The 26,734-nt window shown below is 39.1% G+C and overlaps 1 protein-coding gene across 5 annotated transcripts in view; it reads right to left on the reverse strand.

Moving 5' to 3' along the window:
* Nucleotides 1-26,734, reverse strand: part of LOC103476621 (protein kinase C epsilon type-like) — a 242,914-nt gene that overhangs the window by 36,684 nt on the left and 179,496 nt on the right. For all 5 annotated transcript variants that reach the window (XM_008429095.2, XM_008429094.2, XM_008429093.2 and 2 more), the window contains exon 11: nt 2,290-2,444. In XM_008429095.2, coding sequence (XP_008427317.1) covers nt 2,290-2,444 — 155 coding nt within the window. The remainder of the gene's footprint in view (nt 1-2,289; nt 2,445-26,734) is intronic.

Below are 26,734 nucleotides of genomic sequence, written 5' to 3' on the forward strand. Positions count from 1 at the left end.
TCCATTCCTATTCTATTGTTATAGCCACTAAGCATATTTAAATATGCTGAACTATGTATTAAAAACATACTTAAAAAATACAATTGTTTATAAATCTAGCTTTGATAGATGTTTGAATATGGTTTCCAGTAACAAAAAAGGATGTTATAATTGATTAAATGTGCTGATACGTCATTGTGCCTGCTAAACCAGTGTTTCTCAACTCTGGTCGTCACCGCCCCCCTGCTCTGCATGTTTTAGATGTGCCTCTATTCCAGAACAGCTGATTCACATGATTGCATGACCATAAAGTACTGCAGAAGCCCGTTAATCACCCCAAGATACAATTCAGGTGTGTGGCAGAAGGGAACTATCTAAAACATGCAGGACAGGGGGGCGGTGAGGACCAGGGTTGAGAAACACTGTGCTAAACACATAAGCTGAGTGGAGTGGTGTACCGCTCCAAGATGGCCGCCCTAAATCTCGTCAGCAACAATAGGCGAGAACGGTCCATGAGGCGTCTATCCTTATATTATGTCTATGGTCGAAGCGCTCATGTTCCGTTTGAAGGCGGCTCGGAAAAACAGGTTACCACATGTTAACAACGGATTAAACTGTTTTAACTGCTGATAAAAGTGACAGAGGACACAGATATGGGAAGTGTGGAAGCCCCTACTGTATCAAATTGACATAGGAATAACAGAAAGTTGGTAATTCTAAGGTAAAAACCCAGCGTATACAGTGTTCATGTTTTTTTTGTTTTTTTTCATCCAGATGGCTCCCCCCCCCCCCCTGCAATGGCACGGCGCCCCCCCTATGGGGTGTGCCCCACAGTTTGGGAACCTCTGCCTTAAAGTGATTATTGGCTTCCAAATTGTAGGGAGGACATTTTAAGATATTTGGGTTAGGGTTAATTTATAGCAGGATATGACATTTTTGTTGAAAAACTGAATTTGAAAAAAAGTCTTAAGTTAAGCCATCTATCAAATACAAAAAGCCTCTTTAAAAAAAAAGAGTGTAAGGAAAACACAAGGTCACATACACAAAAACTCCAAACACCAAATTAAATGTGTGAGGAGGAAAAAACACACTAAAGGTAAAGTCCCTTTTCTTCCTGCAGATATTTTTGGAAATGAAACTGATCATCCGTCTGCCACAATGGTGTTATGCTTGCTTTGATATTATGGCTGAGGGGTCTGCACAAACAGATGACGAGTGAAACAAAAGCACAGCGAGGAAATCTTGATCCAAAAAGGTCATAAATTAAAAATTTCATAACTGGAGAAAATATTTAGAAACATGTCACTGTGACTGAACTCCAGAGCACACCATGAAAAGCCGACAACAGACATGATAAAATAACATCAGACAACTTCCTGCTGGAGTCATGGTGACATCTCCAGCCTGACCATTGTTAGTTCAGCCATCAAGATCCGCCACTTTCATGTTTTCACAGAAAAATATGTAGCTTTAGCTCCTCGAATGACGTCAAACAAGCAAAGCGTCAGATTAGGTCGCATTTTCTGTGCTTAAAATTTTACATTTGAAAGGTCTTAAATTTCTATTATATTTACTATTGAAGCTGAGACTGTGATGAAATCAGCATAATTAGCTCCTAATTTCTGGTGATGTCTCAAACCACTGTGACTTTCTAAACTTCTTGACCGTGATGGAGGATTTGTCTGTTAGGAGTCTCGTATCTTTATTCATGCTGTGTTCCAAATTTATCCAGAAAAATTATTTAGGGGAAGCTAAGTTCACTAAACAAAGTTAGCAAAAGTGTTAAGCTAAAAACTCTGTTACTAGCACATTAGCGGATCAACGGAAATGTGCCCACCACTGCAGTTTTGTTTAGTTGGTGTTTATGAAATAAATTCTTGACAGAATAATCATTTATTTAGAACATCTGATGTTAGCAAAAGTGAAAGGAATCACTGAGGCATAATTCCAAGCAGCTTCTAAGTTAGAGGCATAAAAAATGCCTCTAACTTGGATGGAACAATTTATTCCATCATAAATAAGAAGATTTCTTATTTATGATGGAAAATACAAACATATAAAACATATGTGTAAGCTGCAATACTCAAGTTTGCCAAATGGCACAATTTACTTCACATCTCCAGAAAAATTATTTAAAGAGGAATCCTTCCATAACGCAGATCACAGTTGGTGGCACTAAATCAAATAAGCATCAAACGTCACAGAATATCAAATGATAGCAGAGGGGAGAGAGAAAAAAGATATAGCCAACCAGAGGCCAAACTTCTCAACAAGCTGCGGTCACAGTGTGTCGAAAGCCGTGGCTCCTACCTGTAAACGACCCCGTGCCGGTGCAGGAACATCAGTGCGGACGTGACCTCAGCGGCGTAGAATCGGGAGCGCGCCTCGTCAAACTTCCTAGACCGCTGTATTTGGAACATCAGATCGCCTCCGTTAACGTACTCCATCACGAAGAACAGACGGTCCTAGTCCCAGAAAGTGGGAGACGCATGAGAGACGCTCTGAATTTATAATGTAGCTACAGTTGTTTATAGTGAAGCAGAATGACAGGAACAATTAGCTTTATTCCATTATTGTTTACTGAAGACATATTTGTAGGGGCTATAGTTGGCCTCCAGTTATTGTTAAGATTTTCTTCCATACTGATTTCTTCTTGGAAAGTTTTAGTGACATGACTGCAGTTCAACCTGGAAAGTCTCATACAGACAGAGAGTGTGGTATTAGAAAGTTTAATTGAGAAATGTAAATCTTCAGCGTTGGTAACTGCTGTCAGAGAGAATGAGCCACTGCGTATGAAGATTAGAGACATGTTCCAGTTTGAATTTATGCCTAGGCTTCATTTTATTAAATTCTTGTTGTTTCATGTCTTTAGTACTGACCAGAATAAATAAAGATATCTGATGAACAACTCTATCAACAATTCCAGGTTCAGTTAAGATCTACAAAAACATCCTAATGGCAGCTGATGAAAGAACCATTCTCAGCCTTGTTAGTGTGACTTTGAGCTTTGACATTTCCTCCCATTACTCCCTACTGGACATGCTATTTATTAGCATGAATGGCACAAACTTCAGCTGGTTTAAACTCATCTCTGGCTATACATTGAGATCAGACACCACCGATGTTCCTCAAGGTTTTGTATTCAGCCGGATCGGATTTAGAAGGATGTGGGCTGGATCTGTTCTGGTTCCAAATATGTTTCATACTCATGCAAATGACAGTTCACTGATAGGTGGACCAACACATCAGTAGGTGAGAATTAATGCATTTTTGGCCTAAAAGCTCTTGTAGATGTCTACATGTTGATCCCAAAAAGATGTACTCTTAACTTTACAATGTTCAGATTTTACTTATTTATTTACTTGTATTTATATTTTTAAAAAATCTAACATTATCAAAACACTTCACTTAACATATGTTAAATTTTATGTAGAGTACAATTTTTGCAAAACATAGATTTGTAAAAACAAAACAAAACAAACAAACAAAAAAACGCCTTTAAACTTCAGGCCCTACGATACTTTCCCTGTGTGCCGTTTATAAAGGCCATCTCAAATCACCAGTCCCCTTTCCTGTTGACAATATTTAACACTTTTCATCTGGTCTCATTCTCCCCCTTTGTGTGCATTAGAGAACATTTTGGTCCACCTCAATCTTTCTCCAAAGAAACTGAAAACACTTCTGAGTGTCAATCTGTATAGCAACTTTTGCTACCAGAACATCTACTAGTTACTCCTGTCCATTCAAACTTCATTGCAAGATGTTGAAGTAAATTTGGGATGTAAACAATCTGTATGAACAAAACTTCCTGCCCTCCTATATTTACCTCAAACCGCTCATAATGATATCTATCTGCAATACCAAATCTTGAAATGAATACCAAGTTCAAGAACTCTGTTTAAGTATTTATGGTGACTTTATTTTGTATTTTAACTTTTCATTTTACTCTTTCATTTTGTGCTTGCTGTGTAAAGTGACCCTGGCTATTTTGGAAGGTGCTTATAAATATATTATAACTATTAGGAAGTTATTATGTTTTTTTCTGAATCAGTAGTAGAGGTTTGACACTTAATGTGATCTTTTTTTTCAAAGCACCTTCATTAAAGCCTTTTTGAATCATATACCTTCATAAAACACCGACTGCAGCACACCACGCCCTCTGTGGCTCGTTATTCCCTTGGTAGAGCGAAAACATCCCCTTCCTGAAGCCTACCTCCCTTTCTTCATATAGGAAATAAAAGAGAGAGTGTGTGTGTTGCAGACATAGCTGTGATATAAACAGCAGCACATATAAGAAAAGAGAGATCTGTCAAGAGTCATAGCAGGAGTAACCAGGGTTTGCACTTTAAGTTAGAGAAACATAAACCGAGTGTTTGTTTGTTGTTTCCTCCAAAACCTTTAGAAAAACACAGGAAGTGTGTGAACTAGGCTTTTATTTAAAAGATGATACATCTATGATTAGATGGCACATCTAAAAGAGAAAATGTTGTCTTTACCTGAGGGTCAGGTTAGAAAAACAATTTCCGGCCCAAGTCTCATGGAGCAAGAGTCTAATACTAGTTTTTGCAGGCGACCAAACACAACTATTTCTATCTGGCACACACTCTTTGACCACTTGGTAAAGTCAAACTGTGCAACTCTAGATCAGCATACAACAAATTTAATGTCACACTAAAAATGTTCCTGTTGCAGGAAAGGTCAGGCAGAGATAACAGCCTGGCAGGAAGTAATTTTTTGTGATATAAAAATAAAAAAATAAATATGTTGCTCTCAGCAGCACAAGGTATTTCAACATTCAGGAACAATTATTTTTACCAAATCACCAATAGCTCAGTTTTTTGTAATTAAAACCTTTAAAATAACGTACCTGAATAAGGCCTGGATGACATGGCTAGAAACACTATGCACTTTCCTTCACTTTATCTTTTTCTGAACAAACTAATGTTAAATCTTTGGTTTTGCTTCATCTTTCACTGCAGCAGCCAAAAACAAAAGCATGTTTTCAAATTTTGAGAAGTACTTGTAGGACTGAGGGATGTAATACAACAGTGGTAACGATTCATTATTTTGATGCGTCACTCTCGGCTTTAAATGATATTATTGATTACTTCCTAAAAACAGCCACAAACAACAGCTGTTCGTAGAGTGAAAACCTTTTCTTGTATATATCAGAAATAATTTTCAAGTTTTGCTAATAACATTTGCACTAGTGGTATAATGATACTACTGAGATAAATTCATTTTAAAAATTACATTTATGGCAATTGGTGATTCCAATTTCTAGGCAAAAGTAGCTGCATTTCATTACAAATGAGAACAAAACTGTGTTTACAATAGTGGTGTTTCCATCAAATAAAAAACAAATACAATCACATGTGAATAAGTTTGTTTTAAGTGATTAAAAATCATATCACGTCATTATCCTCCAAACATTTCCCGTCTTCTTCTTCATTGGTGTTAGTAACATCCCAGTAGTTGATCATGTGACTCGTGATGAGAATAAAGTGTTGCTATTGCAGTTTTGTGAAATATTCTCATTTCAACATGACTGAAAAACAACCTGATTCCAGCACAAAAACGTTTTAATCTAAAAACAGTTGTTGTTATTTTTTAAACAAATTTGGAGCGTTTCCATTAAGCAAATTTAATTTCGTAATTCCCATTTGAGCAGTTTTAAGGTTCCGTATTTTCCGCACTATAAGGCGCACCTACAAACCTTAAATTTCCTCAAAAGCTGACAGTGCGCCTTATAATCAATCCGGTGTGCCTTATATATGGACCAATATTGAGCCACAACAGGTCTAGCAACTACGTTAAGCAGCCACTGGGATAGTTGTCAGAACGCTGGTTTGTAATTTATTAATAAAGTTTGACTGACCTATCTACCTACCGACCATCTAGAATCATGTCGTCTGCAGGTCATTTAGCACCACGTTCTCCACGAACATGCTGTGCGCAAACGGAGAAGAGTGACCATCATCCGGCCATGCCCCAGCCCAGTCGCAGAAGGCTCTCCTCACCGACTGGAGTCGGACTGTTTTGTTGACATTCTGTTTAGTGCAGCTCCATCTAGTAGATGCATAACGTAACTCCAGCCTCTACTCTAGTGTCTATTCTATGCGCCTTATAATGCAGTGCGCCTTATATATGAAAAAAGTTTTAAAATAGGCCATTCACTGAAGGTGCGCCTTATAGTGCGGAAAATACGGTAAATGGAAATGCAGGTTTAAGTAATTTAAAGGCTTAAAATGAAGAGTTGGTCTATCTTGCCTGAACACCTAATGACCAGATAGCCAAACGGATAAAACATTTACTAAAGTATTACTACAAATCAGATTTACAGCCTAATTTTCACGTCGTTATCTGGAACTAGCTTTGCATAAGCAGCCACAGTTCCCTCCGTTTATTGACACAGAATGACCCAAAGTGACTGACTATACAAAAACAAAAGGATTTAATCGGCCGATTGACACACTACATGAAGTTGAAATAGGCATTATTGTAGGAACAAGACAAAGAGCTGAAGCTGTCACTTTAAGGCGGTGGGAGTCAGGATTGAGTGTTACATAACTGAGCAATGCTCCGCCTCTTTTCTCCCTCCACTTTAAACAGGATGCTCAAATAGTTTGTTTAAATGTCCTGACTGGTCCCACCCAATCAAACATGAATAAACATTTCCTGACTGTAATTACAAATGTACAGATACTAGCTTCCCCTCTGCTGACACACACACACACAAATGTGCACATTCCCTGTTCTATAGGCCCACAGCCAGATGATCCACAGACAATAACGTCTTGATGGTTATCTTGGTATTGTGTGTACGTGTCTGTGGTGTTTGTGTGCGCCATGCCCTCAGGATGCCACCCTGCTGAAACATATGTCACTATGTCTGAACTTGCAGCCTTATATAACCAATAACGCACGCTGTTTACTGTCTCATGCACACATACGCACGCCCACAAGCACACGCACGCACACACACAGAAATGTTAAAGAAAGGCTGGTGCTGTCATATCTTTCGGCAGAGAAATACTTTGACGATGCCGTCAACCCACATGGTACATCTAGAGGTATTAACTTTAGTAACTGAACAGTTTGAGAGGGACGACACCTTTTATTCCAAATTAGATAAATTAATTTGTATACTGGAAAAAAGCTCCTGGAAGAGTTTCCAGATTATCATGACATGCTGCTGCACTGCGAGTTTGCATGTTGTCAACCAATTGATGCTGATGATAAAATACATTTGATTTTGTTTCAAGAAATATAACAGATGAGGATTCATAGAACAAAACTCAGAATAAATATAGCTAACGGTACAAGATTTACTATATTTTATATAACAAACATATTTCTTCTTATTGGAAATAGCATTAACATAATTTTCTTACATGAATTATTAAATAAACCACACTGCTTCAATCCATTCCATTCAGAGAGATATATTTTGAAAATCAAGAAATAAATTAGCCTTCTGTTGTAAGTAGCAGTGGCAGTTAAAGCTGGTGTTATAAATGGTTAGTGGCTGAAGTTGCAGGGTGTCTTAAAACTTCTTAAAAGTGATTTGTTGACTAAGTGCTTTTACCTTAGTCAGATTCTGTTATGCTGACTTCTTTTTTGGACCCAGCTTATCATTTTGAAACATTTTTGTCATTCTTATAAATAAATTAAGAGTTTTCTTTTAAATTCTAGTAAGACTCCATGTCTGCTGGTTGCCATGACGTTAAGGGGTTTGGAAATTTTGGTAGTCTGTTGGAAGACTTCGTCACACGACACACATTTAAAAGCCTATAAAATACACAAAGAAGTCCAGTTAGCAATACTAGACATGCTAATGCTAATGAAAGTTATTAAAACTGTTTAAAAACAGTTACGCTGCTTTTGTTTATAAATAATTACTGTCTATTCCTGCCTTGTTGAATTACAAATCATTTTAATGCCGAATAAAGTGACTTTTGATATATTTTACTTTAATCAACATTATCTCTAAAGAAACCTCCCACTGAACCACTAGCTCAGATTTAGCAGCTGGTGCTGGTAGAAATCTGATACAAGAATGAAGAGTCATTCAGAAACTTATGTCATTATCAAAATACAAATACAGTGGAGGGTGTTGGCAATAGTTGCAAGAGTACAGATGATTTAGATATTGTATATTTTCACATCAGCTTATACAACATCAAGGCTAATAACGTTCCTTTAAAAATCTTTCAGATCAGAAAATATCGATATAAGTGATATTTAAATTGACGTTTGTCCTCGTTGTCTGTTCCTGTTTTGCACCTTTATGTAATCAGTAGAGGTTCAACATTATCAGTTGTAAAATTTTGTAAAAATGTCATTAGAAGAAGCTCACTAAACAGAACTGGAGAACAGAAGAGATTTTGTCAGAAAGTAGGTAGAGTGAAGATGATTTTAAATTAGAAAATGAGACTTCCGGGGAGCGTCAAGCATGTAGGAAGTACCTGCCGGAGCTCCGCAGGAATGTGACCGTTTAAACCTTTATTAGCATGATTTATTGAAGTTTTTTTTTTTTTTACAATTCCAGTTCTTTATGTAATCTACATGACATTTATGCTCAACCTGTTTTGGTAACTTTATTAAACCATGACAAACCGGGGTAAATCCGACACCTCGAAGGTAGGCCGTAGCAAACCACGCCTGTCGCCTGAGCCTGAGGTTGCTCCAGTACTCGATGCTAATGAGCATCTGCTAAAGCGTATGGAGGAGATGCTGGAGGGTGTGCGCTCAAATCTTGTGAGTAAATTCGACAAAATTGTGTCCGGGGCTGTGAGAAGGGAGATTACGACTGCTCTTGCTCCGCTGGAAGCTAAAGTTACCTCACACGAACAAGCTATTGCGGACCTTGAGCACTCGGCTACTGACCGCGATGGCAAGCTAACAACCCTTGGAGCTACAGTTGCTTCGCTAAAGGATGTGGTGGAGTCCATATCGAAGAAATCTGAGGACTTAGAAGGGCGGTCGAGACTGAATAATGTACGGGTAGTCGGTGTGCCTGAAGGATCTGAGGGAAGCCGCCCGACGGATTTTGTGGCTACTTTACTTCAGGATTTACTCAGTTTATCCTACAAACCCGCGCTGGATAGGGCCCACCGGACTCTCCGTGCTAAACCTACGGCCGGGGAACCCCCACGTCCCTTCGTCGCCAGAGTGAATGTGTTTCAACAACGTAACAAAATCCTGCATAAGGCTAGTGAAGCATCTCCTCTGATTTATAATGGGAGGAGAATTTCTGTTTTCCCGGATTTCACTGCTGCTGTGGCCAAAAAACGGACTGCCTTTACTAAAGTTAAGAAGGAGCCGCACTGCTATTCAAGTGTCAAATTTGGTCTTTTCTACCCGGCAATTTTGCGGATTACTCTTCCAAATGGACAAGTCCAGAGGTTTGAAGACCCGTCGCTCGCCATGGATTTTGTTGAGAAAAAGCTAAAAAATGCGGTGATCCCTGACTCTGTTTGAATGTTTGCACTATGGCAGACATTTCCAGGACAAATTCTTGCGTTTATGCATGGGGATTGCTATGACTTTATTGACACTTTTGTAGTATTTTGTGATGGTTTAAATTTTTTTTTTTGACCCCAAGGACTATTAATGTAACTTGCACTAATGCTGCAGATTTGATAGTTGAGGTTGGCTTTCTTGCACTTTAAGTATTATCTTTGCACACTGGTTTGCATCCCCCACCCCCTTTTTTTGTTTGTTTGTTTGTATGTTGAAATATAATATTGTGCACCTAGACTTTGTTTTTGTTGCATTCTATTTGGAGGGTTGTCTTTCTTTACGAACTCTCCAAGGACCTTTTGTAGGTCGGACTATGGGCATTTTGTGGGGGGAGTGGGCTTCGCGCATCCCATTTGGGGGGATGCTTCTGCAAGACGTTCGGTTTGTTTGTTTACTAGGTTTTCTTTTTGTGTTGTGTACCTCCAACTCTTCCTTATCTTTTCTTCTGCTTAACCTTTTGTTTTATCGATCAAGCGCCCAGATTCTTTTTGCTACTTATATGTCTTATACTTTGCTATGGCTCTATTACTAGGACAGGACCTCCAGTTTGCCAGTTTCAACTGCAACAATTTGTTGCAGTTGTTTTAACAATGCAGTTAAAACAACTGCAACAAACTGAACAATCCTGTCAAACGCAGTAAAGTACTACATCACCTCAACCAGTTGGGAGCAAGAGTTATCTTTCTACAGGAGACTCATCTTGGGAAACAAGAACATCAGAAACTGAAGAAGAACTGGGTTGGCCAGATCTATCATTCATCTTTTTCTGGTAAGGCCAGGGGAGCAGCTATTCTTTTACACAAATCTGTCCCTTTTACTTGTGATCAGATTATTTCTGATCACAATGGTAGATATGTTATTGTCACAGGTTCAATTAGGGATATACGTGTTACATTAGTTAATGTCTATGCTCCCAACTGGGATGATGAAGCTTTCTATAGACGCTTTTTCTCTGAACTTCCGGATATGTCAACACATTATTTAATATTAGGTGGAGATTTCAATTGTTGGCTCAATTCGACACTCGACCGTTCTTCATCCAGGCCGGCCATGCTCTCTCGATCAGCTAAAACAATTAATTCATTTATGAATGAATTTGCAGTATCTGATGCGTGGCTTTTTCTTAATCCTTTGAAAAGGGAGTACTCCTTCTTCTCACCTGTACATCATACATTCACTCGCATTGACCTTTTCCTTATTGATAATAGGCTGTTACCGTCCTTGTCCTTGTGTAGATACGATGCCATCGTTTTATCTGACCATGCCCCGCTTTTGATGAATGTTAAATTAGGCACTTTATCATTCCAACGTCCATTATGGCGATTAAACACACGTCTTCTCTCAAACACTAGCTTTATTGACTATATTTCGAAACAGATAGATTTTTTTCCTAACAACAAATAGAGCACTAGGTATCTCTCCTTCCCTTCTTTGGGAATCATTGAAGGCTTTTATTAGGGGAGAGATCATTTCTTTTATTCATTTCGAGAATAAATTAAGGAATGAGAAGTTGAACACCCTAAGACGACAAGTTGCACAGCTTGATAAAATGTACGTGGCCTGTGCTTCCCCAAATGTGTATAAAGAGCGTCTTTCACTACAATCAGAAGGTAAGGCTAGCAAATTGTTGGCACACCAAATCCGCCAGGTGTCTTCCCTGTCAGATTAACCTTGCTTTTGAGAAATTTTATAGGTTATTGTATTCATCTGATTTTACATCCACGGATGCTGACTTGGATAATTTTTTTGCCAAATTGGAAGTGCCTACTGTTGATCAGGAAACGGCGGTTAACCTGGGTAGACCTATTACTTTGTCAGAACTTAACGTGGCTATGCGATCTCTTCAGGGAGGAAAATGCCCAGGCCCTGATGGGTACCCCTCTGAGTTTTATGAAGCATTTTGGGATAAACTTGCGCCACTCTTATTAGAAATGTATAATGATGCTTTTGTTGTTGGAGTCCTGCCCGAGACTCTTAATCAGGCAGCCATCTCCCTTCTTTTGAAAAAAGCCAAAGACCCTCTTTGTGGTTCCTCCAATCATCCTATAAGCCTTTTAAATGCCGACTTTAAACTGTTATTGAAAGTTTTAGCTATGCGTCTTGAGTGTGTTCTGCCTACAGTAGTTCACTCAGATCAGACCGGGTTTGTTCGAAATAGACATTCTTTTTCTAATGTTAGGAGGCTTTTTAATTTTATTTACAATGACTCATTCCATAACAATCCCGAAGCCTTGATCTCTCTCGATGCTGAAAAGGCTTTTGACCGAGTTGAGTGGTCTTACCTCTTTTATATTGTCAAAAAGTTTGGTTTTGGTGAAGCTTTTTTGACTTGGATTAAGTTGCTCTATTCTAACCCACAAGTCTCGGTTAGGACTAATAATACTCGGTCAGAGTACTTCCTCCTTCATCGCTCTACAAGACAGGGCTGTCCATTGAGTCCCCTTTTATTTGCCCTGGCTATTGAGCCGCTTGTCATCATGCTTCGTTCAAGTCCAACTATTGTGGGCATACGACGCCATAGTTTGGAAGTTAAGGTCTCACTTTATGCTGATGACTTACTTTTATACGTTTCAGATCTGCACAACTCTATTCCRGCTGCTTTGCACCTRCTTTCAGACTTTGGCCGGTTATCTGGGTATAAGCTGAACCTGGGTAAAAGTGAACYGTTTCCTATTAACTCAGCGGCTAGGGCTCTTCCGCTGCATGGCTTTCCTTTCAAAGTAGCCAATGACAGTTTCACATATCTTGGAATTCGAGTTACGCATAGATATGAGGACTTATTTAATGCTAACTTCTCTCCCTTGCTGTTGAAAGTTAAAGAAGACTTTGAGTGCTCGTCCTTACTTAAACTATCTCTGGTAGCTCGAATTAACTGTGTCAAAATGAATGTTCTCCCCCGTTTTTTGTTTCTTTTTCAATGTGTCCCAATTTTTCTAACCAAATCCTTTTTTGGTCGGGTAGATTCTCTTGTTTCAGATTTTCTCTGGGAGGGGAAGGTCCCTAGATTGTCTAGACAATATTTACAGAGACCTAAGCCACTTGGGGGGATGGCCTTACCAAACTTCAGGTACTACTACTCGGCTTCCAATATTAGGGTTTTAACAGCCTGGCTTTGGTGTGGCTCATCTTCTCCTGACTGGCTTGTAATGGAGACGAATTCAGCAAAACTTGTCTCTCTCGCAGCTCTATTGTATTTACCAATTAAATCTTCGACTGTTGCTTACACAAAAAAATAGCGTAGTTAAAACCTCTCAAGATTTGGACTCAATTTTGGCGTTATTTTGGTCTACAACTCCTTTCTCCATATGCTCCTATCGTGAACAATCATGTCTTTTCTCCCTCTCTCGCAGACAAAACTTTTGTGATTTGGTCAAACCTTGGCATTCAGGGCTTTAGGGATTATTTATTTATGGTGTCTTTGCTACCTTTTAACAACTCTGCCAAATTTACTCTTCCATCTTGAGATTTTTTCAGATTTTTACAGGTGCGCAGCTTTGTTCATAGTAATTTCCCCACTTTTCCTAGACTGCCTGCGGACTCTGACATTGACTCCTTGTTTGTGCCCATTCCCAGGCTGAAAGGATTTATTTCAATTCTTTATACCTGCATAGCCTCGATCCGCTTTAAGTCTTTAGGCTCAATCAAGGCCCTCTGGGAGGAGGATATAGGAGAGGCTATCCCTGATGAGTTTTGGTCACGTATCCTAATACGGGTACATAAGTCTTCTATATGTGCTAGGCACTGTCTTCTTCAATGCAAACTTGTGCACTGCGTTTACTATACCAGGGCTCGTCTGTCAAAATTTTATAGCACTGTTTCCCCAGTTTGTGATAGGTGACAACAGTCTCCTGCAAACCTTATACACATGTTTTGGTTATGCCCCCAGCTCAAGAGTTTTTGGACAGAGATATTTGTTGTTATATCAGACGTGGTTGGCAGAAAAATTGATCCCAACCCCCAGAGTGTTATGTTTGGGGTGTTTTTGGGGCCTTCCCCTTTGTCCTCTTCCCAAGAAAATTTTTTATCCTTTATGACCATTATTGCAAGGAGGATAATTCTTCTTAAATGGAAATCACCACAACCTCCTTCTTTTATACATTGGTTGAGGGATATTGTTTATTTTCTTAAACTTGAGAAAATTAGGATGTCACTACGGGGTTCCTCTGACAAATTTGCAGAAATCTGGCAACCATTACTACGATTGGTTGGTCAAGTTAATTTTCATTCTGTCCCAGTCTAGCCTTTTGTGTATGTATTTATCTGCTCATCTTGTGTCCTTTCTCTCGGCTCTTCCCTTTCTTATGGCTCCATATTTACTTTCCTGGGCGCAAACTGTACTTTTTTTTTAGGTATGGCAGAATGCATCTTAATTTTATTTACTTCAAAACATTTTTTTTAATTGTCTGGGAGTGATTGGAGGTCGTTTTGTTCTGCTGTGTTTTTTGTTTTGTTCTTTTAACTTAAGGGAATTGTATGGTTTGTTTTATATGTATCACATTGTAATTGTATGGCTATGCAATTCCTGTTAAAAACCAAATAAGAAAAGTTTTGCAAAAAAATAAATTAGAAAACTATTAAAGGGTGGAAAAAAAGATTAAATGAAAGAAAAATAGTGAAGCTGCTCTTGTAAACCATACCATATTAGCATGATTGTATTAACTGATGTGTTTAAGTACGTTTCTACAACATAGCTGTCTTTTCAAACTATCATTTATCATTTTAATCTAATCTGAAGATGATAATCAAACGGAAGTTATGGAAAGTCCTCTTAAAGCACGAGGGGTTAATTTGAGAAGCTAATGCAATTAAATTGAGGTTAAATAACAGTTACTTTGCAGTTCTGAAATTATGAAAGTTTTCCAAAGCACAACCAAATACGTATGTGTATTATTTCCTAAAAAAAGAAAACAATAGACTGTTTTGTTCTGGTAAATATGAGCACGGTGTATAAAGTTACAATAAATACATTCATCATAATCATTCAAAATGGTGGAGAAAAAAAAACAACAGGAGAGTTTGAACTTTTGTCCATGTACCAAGAAGAAGGAGAAGAAGAAAAAAAGGAAAGTGAATTGCTGCGCTATTTTCCTCGGAACATTACAAGCCATTACTGTTTGGCTGCTGGTCATTACCACACAGAGGCCACAGCAAAGATGCACTGAGTGATTTCATTCAGTGCAACTCAAAGCCTCCAACAGTCTGTTTGTGGTTTAGATCACATTGTTGCACACAAATAAATCTGTGTTTTAAAACAACTCAGAGCAAAAACAATAAATAAATAAAAATGAACTCCTAATTGTCTTTGAGCCCTTCTGATGTTACTTTAAAATATAACATCTAACAAATGATGTAACTGAATGGGTGTTTGGGTGTGTGGCAAAAAACACAAAATAAAACTGTTGTTTTTAGTGTATGATAACTCTGACAGATGTAGAGTCTTTACTCTACATCTAAAGAAAAAAAATAACATTTTATCTGAAAAAATTTATTTTGGATCCCCTGGAAATGTCAGTTTCTTTTCATTTGTAGAAGTGTTTGGGAGTCAGACCCTGCTGGCCATCAAAGGAACTGCATGCCACCACACTGAATACATGTAAACTATTGTTTACATGTATTCACATGTGACACATGTTGTCACGTGTCCAGTTGGTGCCCTGGTGGAGAGAAAAAGTATTTGGCCAATCAAATTTAATATTTTTTTGTTTGTCCCACTTTAATGCAACAAAATAAAAACATTAGACAATGGTTTTCTTTTAACCTGATTAAAAGAAAACCGTTTTCAAATAATGAGTGCATGAATTTCTCATCCAGTGAATCACAAAACAGAAAGCCAGAACATCTGAAGGTCTGACAACTTCTGTAAAAGTCAGTTTGCTAGTCAAACCTGACATGCAAGAGGAAGCCGTGGGGTGAAATCCACTGTTGACCAAAAACACCTGAAACACATATATGACAGAAGACATTCTGATAATCTCTGAGACTTTTGAAAATAAAATAAAAAATCTTAGAAACTGACCAGACAAAAGCAGCCTGTTTATGGAAGGTGAGTGTCGCATTCCACCAGGCAAAGGGCATGCAGCGGTAGCAAAGCTGTGTTCTGGGCTTAACAAAACCAGAAATTCATGAACGAGATTGTCTGACCATTGGACTTACTTGGGTTTTGCAGCATGACAATAGTCTTAGTCACACCAGCAAGTCCACATTAATAAAAAGTAAAAGTTTTGGTGTGGCCTAATTAAAGTTTAGACTTTTAATGTGACTGAGATGGGGCTGCACAGTGGCACAGTTGGTAGAACTGTTGCCTTGCAGCAAGAAGGTTCTGGGTTTGATTCCCAGCCCGGGTCTTTCTGCATGGAGTCTGCATGTTCTCCCTGTGCATGCGTGGGTTTTCTCTGAGTACTCGGGTTTCCTCTCACAGTCCAAAAACATGACTGTCAGGTTAATTGGCCTCTCCAAATTGTTCCTAGGTGTGAGTGTGTGTGTGTGCATGGTTGTTTGCCCTGACTCTATGTTGCCCTGCGACAGACTGGCAACCTGTCCAGGGTGTACCGCCTCTCGCCCGGAACATTAGCGGGAGATAGGCACCAGCAACCCTCTTGACCCCACTAAGGGACAAGGGTGTAAAGAAAATGGATGGATGAATGTGACTGAGATGGTGTGGCATAACGTTAACCAGAAAACTCTCCAGTTTAAACAATTCTGCTTGCTATGACAAACACTTGATGAGGGCAGTGCCACCAGATTTGAGGGTTAGTCATCACTTGCTTTGGACAGATATTTTTTTAAATAAAATCTTGATTTGAAAATGTGTTTCCTCAAGTTATACTTAATGATCTGAAACAATTGCTGCGATTCCATTGACCATATAATTGCACCTATTGGAATTAGGAAAATAAATGTGCTTAATGGAAACAACTTTGGCAAAACTCAAAATTTTTCCATCATAGGTTTTTGCTCGAGGATGAGGTGAGTTTTCAGGCATATCAAAATTAGTGTATTTGTAAAACTACAGAGGAAATGTTTGTTCACATCACACAAGTCACATGATCAACAACTGGCTGTTACTACTGGTGGAGACAAAGAAGACGACAAGAAGTGGTAGGTGTGACAGGATTTTAATGACTTATTGCGTGAACAAACCTACTCGTGTGATTAATTGTGTTTCTTATTTAATGGAATCACCACAATTCAGAAATTGTGTGTTTTACAATTATCTGAGTATCAACGTTTTGCGCTCATTTTTAATGGAAATGCACCAAATTAAAAGTGATGAAAAAACAGACTAAATCTGTAAGGAAGGAATCACTTTTCAGTGCTTTACCTTCAACACAAAATCATTCCAACGTCTTGTAATAAGAACTAATAAAACTAATAACATTTATCCAAATATTTTATAACAGGTGAAGCAGAATAAGAACGATATTGCCAGACAGGCAACATCTCTCTATCAAAGACAGAACACTAATAAATTCTGCTTTTGTACAAAACTGTGTCTCAACACTCCTAATCCTGCCACAGATCTGTGACTAACTCCAGTGGAATGCAACTGGTACAAGATGAAGGAAACGGAACTGGAATGAGGCTCCTTACTGGGCAGCATGGGCTCAGCTGAGACCATTCAAATATAGAATCAATATAATAATGAGTTTAAAACATTTTTACAGAAACGATTGCTATAGGTAATAAGAATAAAGGTTATTTGATAATCTGGTAATCAGTCCACCTCACAGCACAAAGGTATGAATGTTCTCTGATCTGCCAACTCTGTGTTGATTAAGTAAGTGAATGTAAAGGTCATGAGGCGTCTATGTCAACAAGACTCCTGTCAAGGATGACATTACCAAAGTGTTTCTGTACTCTCCAACTGAAGCCCCAGAGCAGCAAACAAATCTGAACGAACTGAAGAACTTTAGGAAAATAAAAAGAAAGAAAAAACATTAAGTTGGGTAATTTCTGTGTACGTAACATCATATTTTAACACTTTTTTCACAGTGAATTTAAAGAACAATGTGCGTTGTTCATTGGATCAAAGTCTGGTTTCTACTGGATATTAATTAGCTTGAAGCTGAATATTAGATATTCTGTCTTTTACAGGATGTGTGTGAGTTTTTGTTACATCACATAGCAACAAAGAAACGTAGCGTTCATTCAGACACGTGCATAAAGTGAAATAGGATGAATGGATGAAATCTCTTACTGGCCTCTATTTGGTCTTCAATGATGAATAGCAGACTGGCCACCATTGTAGTTCTTTCTTACAACCTTAGCATAATTTACAATTGATTAAACTGATTAAAATCACTGATTAAAATCACACAAATGTTCAACTATTTTCAGTTTCTGCAAGACATCTTGGTAAAAAAAAAAAATCTTTCTTCCTATTTCAGTTGATAAAAAAAAATCATAATTTCACTCCTTATGTTTGATTCAAGAGATTATGCACTATGCTCCCAGATTCAGTAAAAAAAACTTTAAACACACTGCTATTATATTAAATACAATAGTAAGTTATTGCAAATTAACTCTTGTTATAAGTAATCAACTATAAAACAACATCCTTAGCAGCACAATAAAATATACAAATTTTTTTAATCTACGTATTTTCCACACTATAAGGCACACCTAAAAACCTTCAATTTCCTCAAAAGCCGACAGTGCACATTATAATCCGGTGCGCCTTATATATGGACCAATATTGAGCCACAACAGGTCTAGCCATAGACATAATATAAGAGTGGACCCCGCATTGGCTGCTCCGGCGCAGGAAATATGGCGGCCATCTTGGAGCGGTACTCCCTCCTACTTTGTTCAATCAAAACAGCAGAAGATGCCTCAGCACTGAGGGATATTGTTGTTCTGATCGATGGACTATTGATGTGAGGGCTCCACAGACAACATTTCACAAGTAAGATGGACATGTTATTGTGTATATATTGTTATTGGAATATTGCTTTACTGTATTTATGTCCACTGGCGAGATACCAGCTAATATTAGCTACAGTGCTTGGTGTAATACCGGGGTTCAGCCCCGCTATGAAGGCTAACTGAGATTCTGTAAACCTACAAAAATTTATTATTCTCTAACATTGACTTAGACTATCTGACACAAGAGCCTATATTAGAAATGAAACAATGTAACACATATAAAACTTATATTATGTGTTATAACATTCACCAGCAAAGTTTACACAGGTGGTAAAGACAATTTTTTTTATATGTAATTCTTTCACAAGTAAGATGCATCCCAAATCTTCTGTTTTTGTTTTGAAAGTTCCATAAAGACACGATGTCAGGAAGAAGAGAGAGATATCTTTAAAGAGAGACAGATTCACTGCAGCACGGATGAATCTCACATTGGATTTTGGACTCAATCTCAGCTGCTGAATCTCTCTGAAGCTAGAACTCGTTGGCTCAACAAAGTGGCTTTAGACATCCGGGGTGCTTCGACTGGGTTACCAAGGGACCAGCCCCTATACATTTAAAGCCGAGGGGCGGGGGAAGAGAGACAGAGATTGTGGCGGCAGCATGTCGGTTGGTCTGTGTTACCCAGAAAGCAGTTGGGCACAATATCGCAACACCAACACCGTGAGTGAAACAATGACTGGGGTAGCCTACTATATAAAGTACTCGGGGACTTTATACTATACTACTGTTCCGTACTATTTGTAGAGTACGGAACAAATACGGGTGGCAACCCTAACTGTAGCGTCTATTCTATGCGCCTTATAATGCGGAAAATATGGTAATTTTACTTTGTCTATCGTCCTCTATATTCGGTTTACTTGTGACACGCTCTTTGCAAATAACAAAATAAAACAAGTGCTAGCTAAACCATTTTTTGTTTAGCTAGCATTATTTGGAGTGCTAGTATAGCTAAATAGGAAATGAGAGCTGTTTTATTCCTTGCTGCTGTGTGAAACAAATTGCTGACAAAAGACTTTTTAGCTCTGCATCAGTCTGACGCGGAGATGCACTTCTCAAGAAAAATGCATCTTGAAATCTTTTGAATGTCTGACTTTGTGTATTTTTGGGAAGTTGTGAACATCTGATGTAAAGCTTTTGTATTCTCCTGATGCTTATGCGCACATGAGGCCTAGAAGATGCCTGATATTTATCCAATCACATTTCACATATTAACCGTGCAGCTTTAAACTTTAACATTCAGGGTTCAAGTAGCAACTTTAGTTAAAGTCACTGGTTTTAGTGATTGTGCATTGTGGCTGGTTATAAATAAAAGCTGCTGATATGGTAGGTAGAGTTCAAACTCAACATCAATGACTCAATCAGCTTTGTTTTGTTTTAGTTAGATTTTGTTCCGCCTCAGTCCTCTGTATGAACCTCCTCGTGTCCCTGTCTGTCTTTATCTGTTCATCTCTCTGCATCGCTCCATCAGTCTGTCCCTGTCCTGTCACAAGCTGCCTAGAACAAAGCCTCCCTAATGCACCTGGTTGGTTTCTGCTCGTCTCTGCTTCCTCTGATGTTTACCAATTACACTTTCTTAAAAAGAAACACTCTCTCTTCACTGTGCTGCATGTGGTTCCGGACTATTCTGCCCCGTTTTTGATCAGTTTATAGTCTCACTTTCTCATCACATCAGGGAGGGAAGAAAAAGAAATCAGAACCAGCTGTCCCTTCTTTGTCCTCATTTTTCTCTTGTTGCTTTTTCTGTCGCTTTCTTCCCTGACATCGGTATGAGCCTCAAAAAAGATTCCCAACACGTTACAGTTGTATAATGTTATTTACATTTCTCTGTGGTAATTAGGCCGATAGGGGAACGGCTGCGATCCCACAGTTGATTAAGAAGAATGAGAAAGAGGAGGAGGGACATGGAGGGAAAGGCGTAGGTAGGACAAAGGTCACAGAAAGTACAAACACTTTTAAATGAGTTACGTCACAGGGAATCATCATGATTTCTTCTGAAGAGGGGGCTGTTTTACATAAAAATTAATTTAGAAATCCACACATGTGAACTTTTGTTTTAACAAATTGTAATTCAATTTCAAATAGTCTAATCTGGCAATAGGAAAACATTTGTATAAAGGTTTTCAGTGTTTCCTTCAAAATGACTTGCAGAGATGAACATAATGGGCCTTCCTACTATTCAGCATCATGAATGTGTGAGGAACATGCAGGAGCAGGGAGTTCTGTGCCAAGGTTCTCCAGGAGATGCAACAGGACAGAAAGATTAGGAGAGGGAAAACAGGTGGCTCCATGGGTTAACAGGTAAATATCTGTGAAAATATTCTAATTTAAATTTAATTCTGTAGATTCAGAGTGCTTAAAGCAATAGTCTCCAATGTTTTTGTCACGTCGGCCAAAAGTTGTTCAAAATTTAAAAAATAAATAATTTTTCTTTAAATCCTGCAAACTGTATTTCAACTTGTTCATCTTTGTCTGGATTATTGTGGTGGAGTTTTTTTTTTTTTTTGTAAAAAGGACAGTGTATGGCTAACTGTTGCTTTATTGTGCCAAATTTATTCACTGGGATGTTTTTGGTCCCAAAAAAGCAAAAATCTGGATGAATACTTTGAGTCTTATATTTTTCATTTTAATATTTTGTCTGTATGTTTTTTAAACGGCCTGGAATCCGAAAAATTTCACCCCAAAATAGATTTCAAACATGGATCTACATCCACTGCCTGAAGTGGCAAACCAAGTTTAGACTGTTCTTGAATCGGTCCGCGCAGAAATGTACTGAGGGCCTCAAATGGCCCCACGACCGAACTTTGAACACACTTGGCTTGCAGTAAGCTGAGAAACGTTGCTATGGAAACAGTATTTGAGTTGCTCTGCCTGAGCACTTTTTTACTATAAAGTCATGGATGTTTTGAATTGAATTGGATTGAAATAAACTTCAATATGATATATTTAAAGGTACAATGCTGAGGTGCATTCACATCTCATGGGTGCCTTAAAGTCTCATCGATCTCTTCTCTATCCAGGGAGCACAGGGGACAGAAAATGTGGACTTGGACATTCTCTACTTGGAAAAATAAAGGAAACAATGTGCAGAAAGGTTAAGAAAAAAATCATCCAAATTCTCTGTTTCCAGAAGAAGACAACCTGACAAGAACATCTTTGGGTAGACCTCTTTGCTACCTGGAACAAGTTTGTTGAAAACATTATTACCTGCTACCTCTGCTGGTGCTGAGGTGGAAACATGGCTGGGATTCCAGGACCTGGCAAAGATCAACCAGATCTGAGAGGACGAAATCTGAATTTAGTTTGACAAGTAACACAATAAGAGTGATCCAGCTCCGAACGAAGGTCACTGAGGGAGGTAATGAGGAAAAGCAGAGCATGTGTGTCAGAGACAGAAACCAAGGAGGTCAGAAAATATGGCTCCCACATGGGTTAGTCCGCAGTTTCCATGGTGGCCCCACATGGGTTTTCCCATGTAGGGCCACCGCCTTCACGGGCCTTACATGGCGGTGGCCCTACATGGGCAAACCCATGGGGGGCCATCATGGAAACTGCAGACAAACCCATGTGAGACCCATATTGTCTGACCTCCTTTTCCCCATATGGGACCCACCTATGTATGCTGGCTGGGTCAGATGCAGGAAACGAAACTAACTGGACACAGAGCCAAAAACTAGCAGAAAGCAGCAACCTAACCCCTGAGATATTAAAAATAACTTTTTAGGTCATCCAGAGTTCACCATCCCCCCATCTTGCTCCAAAAGTAAACCAAAGTGGGTTACTTCGTTAGTGCAGGTTTGTGCCGTTAAAACTACCGCAGCTAAGTTGTTTTCAAGTTGGATATTGGATATTCAAGCTCCGCGTAGTAAGAGGCGCCTAGCTCAGTGTTGATCCGATTTATGAACGCTAATTTTGGGTCATGACCGAAAGAACGAGATCACGGGTACAAGCGGCCGAAATGGGTTTCCTCCGCAGGGTGGCTGGGTTCTCCCTTAGAGATAGGGTGAGAAGCTTGGTCATCCGGGAGGGACTCAGAGTAGAGCCGCTGCTTCTCCACGTCGAGAGGAGCCAGTTGAGGTGGCTCGGGCATCTGGTAAGGATGCCTCCTGGACGCCTCCCTGGTGAGGTGTTCCGGGCACGTCCCACCGGGAGGAGGCCTTGGGGAAGACCCAGGACACGCTGGAGGGATTATGTCTCTCGGCTGGCCTGGGAACGCCTTGGGATTCCCCCGGAGGAGCTGGAAGAAGTGGCTGGGGAGAGGGAAGTCTGGGCCTCCCTTCTGAACCTGCGGCCCCGTGACCCGACCCCGGATAAGTGGAAGAAAATGGATGGATGGATGGATGAATTTCGGAAAGCCGTTCTCCACAGCTCCCTCCTCAAGCACTCGGAGGTTCCTGAGACTGTCAACAAATTGCCGGACCAAACACTCCTAAGAAACAAATGTAAATATATATCTTGCCTTGTGACCAACTGACACAAAATTCATGCTGTTACACAAGATGCACTGTTCTCTAGTGAAATTTGAAGTCATACTCAATATTTTTAATAATTGTAATATTAAAAAGTATATTTTTTTTCTTCAATAGCTTTCAAGTCAGAATACCATAAATGAGGCACACCTGCTTTCATTCCATACCACTACTTTTTTTCTTCAATAGCTTCCCCATTTTAGATATTTTAAAATTTGTTACATAACTTTGCCCATTTAAGAAATACGATTGGTTTTTAACAGCTTACATGTCCCACTGACAAGGAATAAAATGTTTAAATGGAATAAAACCAGGTGTGCCTCATCTCAGTCTGGTAGAACAATTTCATACTGATTTAATGTAAATGGGTCACATGACCCAGAAGCTATAGAAGAAAAATACAGAATTTTTACCAAAAAAAAAAAGATGCTAAAATAATATAAAAAATGTTCAAATGCAATAAAAATGAGTGTACCTAATCTCTCCAGTCTTGAAGATCAGTTTCACAGTGGTTTTGAGTCAATAGGGCACATGACATGGTAGTTATTGAAGAAAAAATATATACTTTAAATATTACAATTATTAAAAATATTGAGTGTGACATAAAAATTCACTAGGGAACAGTGCGTCTCGTGTAACAGCATGAATTTTATGTCAGTTGTTCACAAGGCAAGATATCTATTTACATTTGTTTCTTAGGAGTGTTTGGCTCGGCAATTTGTTGACAGTCCATAAGTGAACCTTTAAGCGCTTGAGGAGGGAGCGGTAGAGAACGGCCGGCCAAAATTAGTGTTCATAAATCGGATCAACCTTGAGCTTGACGCCGCTTACTCTGCGGAGCTCGAAGATCCAATACCCAACTTGAAAACAACTTTGCTGCGGTAGTTTTAACGGCACAAAACTGCACTAACTGAGCACTAACGAAGTAGCCCACTTTTGTTTGTTTTGGAGCAATATGGGGGGCTGGTGAGGTCATCGGCCAAAATTATAACTTTTAACATCTCGAAAATTAAAGCTGCACAAACAAAAATTTTAACAGCACACACCTGTACAAGAGGAGTACTAACAAAGTAGCCCACTTTGGTTTGTTTTGGAGCAATGGGGAGTACGGGGGGGCTACTAATGCCACGTTAGAAGCAATAATTAAATCTCTGTTGCACATCTCTGCGCAGTGCAGCGGATTTAAATCTCATGCAGGGCCAGTCCAAGGCTGTATGAGGCCTGGAGCAGAATTTGACTTGGGGGCCCCTCTTGCTGCTAAAAACATCAGCACTTCTAACAGCTTCTGTGCTAAGTAAGTTTCTAATTTGCATTTGTGAACAAACGAAGCTCAAACTCAAAGGGTGCATTCACACTGCAGCCTGAAATTACTCAATTCCAATTTTTTTGACGTAATGCGACCTGTTTCTGATCTTTTCATTTCAGTGTGAACAGCACAGGTCAGATTCTTTTTCGAATGTAACCCATATCCGATACGTATCCGATTCAAATGCGACCTAATGTTCAGGTCATCATTATCCGAACTGAACGTCACTGTTTCTCAACAAATCTCACTATTCTGCGTCCTGATACGCGCAAGTGCGAAGAAAAACAACAACCATGACGGACTATATGATGATTAAGTTGTTAATATGTTGTCAGAACACTTAGAAAGCTGACGCTATTGCGCCCTCTATTGCGCATGCGGGACATTTTCAGGTCGTTTGCCCGTTTACACTACAGAACGCATACAAGTCGCATTTACTGGCAGTGTGAACGGCCCCGGCAAAAAAATCGGAATTGCCAAAAAATTGGAATTGAGTCACTTCAGGCTGCAGTGTGAACGCACCCAAAGATAAACTCACAGAATCAGATTGTAGCTATGGTAACAAAACAATCTATGAATAATGTTCTTTGAATTTTTACAAAGTTGAAAGCTTACATTTAAATGTTAAACAATTAAAAATATTTTAATCTATGTATGCTGAAACCATTAAATCAAATTTAGCAGCATTGATAATCTCAATAAACAAATGTTACATTTATGTGTCTATGGTCTATGTTAAAATATTAGCATTTATGAGCTCCTGAAGCCTTATGAAGAACAGAAGGGCAAATAATTGATATTAATTTTAATTGTATTTTTTCATTTATTTTTAAGGCCCCGTTTACACAACAACGATTTCGGGGGAAAACCGAAGAGTTTTGTTGCGTTTGTAGGGTGCATTAACACGAAACCACCGAATGTATTCTCTAACAACGGTACAGATTGAAAACGGGTTCCAGAGTGCGATGTTTCTGAAACGTACCGTTTTCCGTTGTCGTGTAAACCTATAAAACGGATCTTTTCTTCCAGAGAATCCCCAGCTCATGCATAGTATGACGCAAAACATAGCTGCTTYCTAYAATCCACAGAAGAAGAAGAAACTACTCACAATGCTGGTGTTACCGTTTCCCCATCAGATACGGTTCCCTCAGCGTCTCTTCACCGCTCCGCACCGCCCAGGTGGCAAAATACACGGCTGCTTGTTCAGCGCTCTTATCTAGAGAACTACGGACCAGCCCGGCTCCAGACGAGTTTAACAGGGGGGCATCGACTTATTTTGGGGGGACAAAATGATTATACGTAGCTGAACATAGACAACAACATCAGTAGCATACAGGCTACTTGTTAACAAGCTTAATGTGCTGTATTGATATTAGCTAGTCATCTTTTAGCTATCATCACCTGCATCCAACAGCTTTACTCAACTCAGTCGGTTAGTTCGGGGAAAAAACTGCAGTTATTTATGTTTTGCTGGGTTGCTGCCATGATTCTAACACACACCTGCGCAGCAGCAGGTCTCCTTCGCTGCCTCACAGGTGTAAACCCAGTGCAAGCGTCTCAGCTTTCATGTTGCGGTTGAAGGCGGCTCGGCCCTAATCAGACGCACACAATGCTGTTTTCTCACGCAAATCCACATGCCTTCATGTACAACTTTTTTTTAAACACATGCGCACTTTCAAAGTTTTAAAGAACCTAGCACCAACTAGGCGCAGCGAGAGCATTACACGTTTTCGATGTGTACCGTTACTGTGTAAACACAGATCATAATTAGAACGTTATCGTGTAAACGATCCAACAAAAACTGAACAAAAGTGCCGTTTTTGTTGGATCGTTGTCGTGTAAACGTCCCCTAAGACTAGTTGTGGGTTTAAATACTGTTTCACTGGCAATGTTTTCCTGTATAAAGAGTCAATTTGAGAATTAACATAATTACACAGTAATATTTTTATATTTCCTGTCTGCTTAACATCTTTTACTACAAAAACACGGTGTAGCGCCGGTGGACCGCCTCGGTGTCCTGACTACCAGGTTTAGCAAGTTTTCTGGGGAAAAACCTACACAGGTTAGTTGTTATTTTTATATTTTTATCTGTAGTACCCAAAAATTTTAACTATCACAGGACAAAAAATTGGATTTTCGTCAGCTATTGGCACCTTGTTCTGCCGTGCGCATGGAGATTGAGGGCTTTCGGCAAGAGGTTTTTGTCAGAGTCGAACACTGCCAAAAATGGTCAAAAACGCTGTGTCCTATCACCCCCCTCCCCTTGTGCCTAGCAGAGGTTTTCGTATTTAAATGAAATTGCTGAGTGCCATGCAAATGCAAATCAACTGTTGAGTTGATTATCTGACACAAGAGCCTACATTAGAAATGAAACAATGTAACACATATTATAAAACTTATATTATGTGTTATAACATTCACCAGCAAAGTTTACACAGGTAGAGACTATTATTTAAATGTAATTCTTTCACTAGTAAGATGCATCCCAAATCTTCCGTTTTTGTTTTGAAAGTTTCATAAAGACAATGTAAGG

This window comes from Poecilia reticulata, linkage group LG15 (genome assembly GCF_000633615.1).
Source record: "Poecilia reticulata strain Guanapo linkage group LG15, Guppy_female_1.0+MT, whole genome shotgun sequence".
NCBI classification, from domain to species: Eukaryota; Metazoa; Chordata; class Actinopteri; order Cyprinodontiformes; family Poeciliidae; genus Poecilia; species Poecilia reticulata.